The following is a 3,563-nucleotide window of genomic DNA, read 5'->3' on the forward strand; positions in this document are numbered from 1 at the left end:
AGAGAGAGAGAGAGAGAGAGAGAGAGAGAGAGAGGGGAGAGTGAGAGAGAGAGAGAGGGGAGAGTGAGAGAGAGAGAGAGAGAGAGAGAGAGAGAGAGAGAGAGAGAGAGAGAGGAGTGAGAGATAGAGAGAGAGAGAGGGGAGAGTGAGAGTGAGAGTGAGAGTGTGAGAGAGAGAGAGAGAGAGGAGTGAGAGAGAGAGAGAGAGAGAGAGAGAGAGAGAGAGGAGTGAGAGAGAGAGAGAGAGAGAGAGAGAGAGAGAGAGAGAGAGAGAGAGAGAGAGAGAGAGAGAGAGAGAGAGAGAGAGAGAGTGTGTCTGTCTGGCTTCCTCTGGGATACAATAATCTGTATCAGAGAACAGAAGCCTGTGTGTCTCCTGTGATAAAAAAAAAAATGGGATCAGAAAAGGACTCCGAGTCGCCTCACTCCTCCGTGAGCGGCGTTCCCAACCCAAAGTGCCGGGCGTCGGGCAAGCGCCAGGGACGCATCTCGTTCCACAGCCTCTTTCACAGCAAACGGGGCTCCCGGGGCGCCAAGGCAGGGGCCCCCGCCCCGCTGTCCCAGCAGCTCCATCACCACCACCTCCACCCCGCTCACCAGCTCCAACAGCTCCTCCCCGTGGTGCCCAACCCCACCCCTGCCCCTGCCCCCACCACAGCCCCCACCACCACCCCCACCGCCACCATCACAGCCCCCCAGGACCCTGCCCCCTCCGCCCCCCCAGAGCCCCTCTCGTCCAGCCGGCCGTCCCTGGCCGGAGGCGCCTCCTTCGGGGAGCCGGACCTCCTGGAGTGCCCCCTGTGCCTGGTGCGCCAGCCCGCCGAGCAGCTCCCGGAGCTCCTGGGCTGCAGCCACCGCTCCTGCCTCGGCTGCCTGCGTCAGTACCTGCGCATCGAGATCACGGAGAGCCGCGTGCCGCTCAGCTGCCCCGAGTGCGCCGAGCGGCTGGTCCCGCGGCAGGTGGCGGACATCTTGGACGACGCGGCGCTGCTGGAGAAGTACGAGGAGTTCCTGCTGCGCCGGTGCCTGGCCGCCGACCCGGACTGCCGCTGGTGCCCGGCTCCCGACTGCGGGTAAGAGAGAAAGAAACACACTCTCGCATGATGTGACCCCCGCTGTGTGTGTGTGTGGTGGGACCAGAGAGGGTAGTAATCGTGCGCGCGGTGGTCAAATCTTCATGGTTTGGAAACACATTTATTGTTATAATAATCTTTTTTTTTTTTATCCACTTTTTCTCCCATTTTTCTATATTTTCTCCCATCCCAATTTCGTATCATCCAATTCAACCCTCCCCTGTCACGAACGCTGTTTCTTGCCTCCCACAAGCCGGCTGCAATGTGGACTAAGTCATACATAGCACAAGTCCCCTCCGGTACTTGAGGTAACAGCAGTCGCATCTTTTCACCTGCGCAGCTCGATCTCTCAGTGGCGAGGAGTGGGAGGCTCACGCTGCCCCCGACACTTCCTGATTCTACTGCGCAGGGCGCACCAACCGACCTGTAGGAGTCGCTGTCCACAACGCCCGATCCCCACCCATCAGTTTCCCACCCCCTAATACGGCCAATGTGTATTAGTATGAACGACCAGCTAAACTGAAAGCAATGTGGAGCGCTGGGCTCGAACTGACGAGCCCAGCGTCTCCAGCATTTCGTGGCGAGCGCCTTGGCCACTACGCCACGTAGCCCGCCCTTTGTTATAATAATCACCTGTATTAACCCTTTCACTACCACACGCTACCAAAATGGTTAACCCTTTCACTGCGACAATACAGAAGGTTAACCCTTTCACTACCACACTGCGGATGTTGACCGTCTGTAGTGTGGTAGTGAAAGGGTTAACCTTCTGTAGTGTGGTAGTGAAAGGGTTAACAGACACAGGGTCCACAGAGTAAAAAAAAAAAAAACACACACACACACACAAACATAATCAACAAGTTACATCACAATAAATAAAAAAAAACATAAGCCAATAGCAGCTCTACAACAGGGCACTGTACCAGCTAATACTAATCCAGATACAGGACTGGAACTTGATGTCACTGAGAGACTCGGTTACAACGTGGCTAAGGCTTATCAAAATAAATGGTTTGGTTCCGGTTGCCGACCGACCCTGCCGATTTAATTTTATGAGTTAAAAAAAAAAAAAAAAAAAGTTTCATAAAAATCTTAGTCAAACCTTTAGTATTATGGATATTAAACATGCTGGCAGAGTACATGCATCCATGTTGTCGTGAACATTTTAATTAAATAAAGAAATTCCCTATCCATAGTCGCCGTGGGATTTTTTTTTATAAACAATCAAATAAAATATATTCCCTACCTACCCATGGCCTTAACTGACAAACAATTAATTTTATAAGGCCTAATCAAATACAATTTAGGTTAGGAGTTCAGTAGATGACTTGACTTTCTCTGGCCAGGAAAAGTGTCTTTGTGATGTCTGTCTCTGTAAGACAACCCACGACGTGTCTTTGTGATGTCTGTCTCTTGTAAGACAACCCACGACGTGTCTTTGTGATGTCTGTCTCTGTAAGACAACCCACAACGTGTCTTTCTGATGTCTGTCTCTTGTAAGACAACCCACGAAGTGTCTTTGTGATGTCTGTCTCTGTAAGACAACCCACGACGTGTCTTTGTGATGTCTGTCTCTTGTAAGACAACCCACAACGTGTCTGTGATGTCTGTCTCTTGTAAGACAACCCACAACGTGTCTTTGTGATGTCTGTCTCTGTAAGACAACCCACAACGTGTCTTTTTGATGTCTGTCTCTGTAAGACAACCCACGACGTGTCTTTGTGATGTCTGTCTCTGTAAGACAACCCACAACGTGTCTGTGATGTCTGTCTCTGTAAGACAACCCACGACGTGTCTTTGTGATGTCTGTCTCTGTAAGACAACCCACGACGTGTCTTTGTGATGTCTGTCTCTTGTAAGACAACCCACGACGTGTCTTTGTGATGTCTGTCTCTGTAAGACAACCCACGACGTGTCTTTGTGATGTCTGTCTCTGTAAGACAACCCACGACGTGTCTTTGTGATGTCTGTCTGTAAGACAACCCATGACTTGTCTTTGCCTTTGTCTTTGTCTTGTCTACTTCAGCTTGGTCCAAGTTGGAATTTGTCCGTTGTTTTGATAAAAATGTGATGGGCCAACCAAAATCAGGTTTTATTCTCTTTAGCGTACAACCTTTTTATTTCTAAAGCTGTCGTGACCTCGTTTCAGTTCGGCATCTAATGTCCAAGAACACTGTAATTATATTTGTTTTACGTCTGCAAGTCTTTCTTTTACTTTAATTGGTGTCTGAGAGGAGATATGGTCAGAAGATCAGAAAAAGGGGTTGGAGAACGTATCCGCTAGCCGCTCACAGTCGTGTCTCCTCACATCTCATCAGTGTTGCTCAATGTTACTGTAACCGAGTGGATTTGAACCTGGGACCATAGGATCCACAGGCGGCCGCGCTACCCAGCTGAGCTAAAGGGTCAGGCCCGTTAGCAGGTGCTGGTTGACTGCGACCGACTCGTCCGTAGTTTACAGTACGATTAGGATTTAGACCTAAAATAATGT

The 3,563-nt window shown here is 50.2% G+C and overlaps 1 protein-coding gene across 2 annotated transcripts in view; it reads left to right on the forward strand.

The window, feature by feature from the left end:
* Positions 1-266: 266 nt before the first annotated feature.
* The window catches only part of rnf19b (ring finger protein 19B), a 24,288-nt gene continuing 20,991 nt past the window's right edge, over positions 267-3,563 (forward strand). For both annotated transcript variants that reach the window (XM_084313144.1, XM_084313145.1), the window contains exon 1: positions 267-1,072. In XM_084313144.1, the coding sequence (XP_084169270.1) occupies positions 393-1,072 (680 nt within the window). In that variant the 5' untranslated portion in view covers positions 267-392. The remainder of the gene's footprint in view (positions 1,073-3,563) is intronic.

The sequence above is a fragment of the Notolepis coatsorum genome (assembly GCF_963971535.1).
Source record: "Notolepis coatsorum genome assembly, chromosome: 4".
Classification (NCBI taxonomy): Eukaryota; Metazoa; Chordata; class Actinopteri; order Aulopiformes; family Paralepididae; genus Notolepis; species Notolepis coatsorum.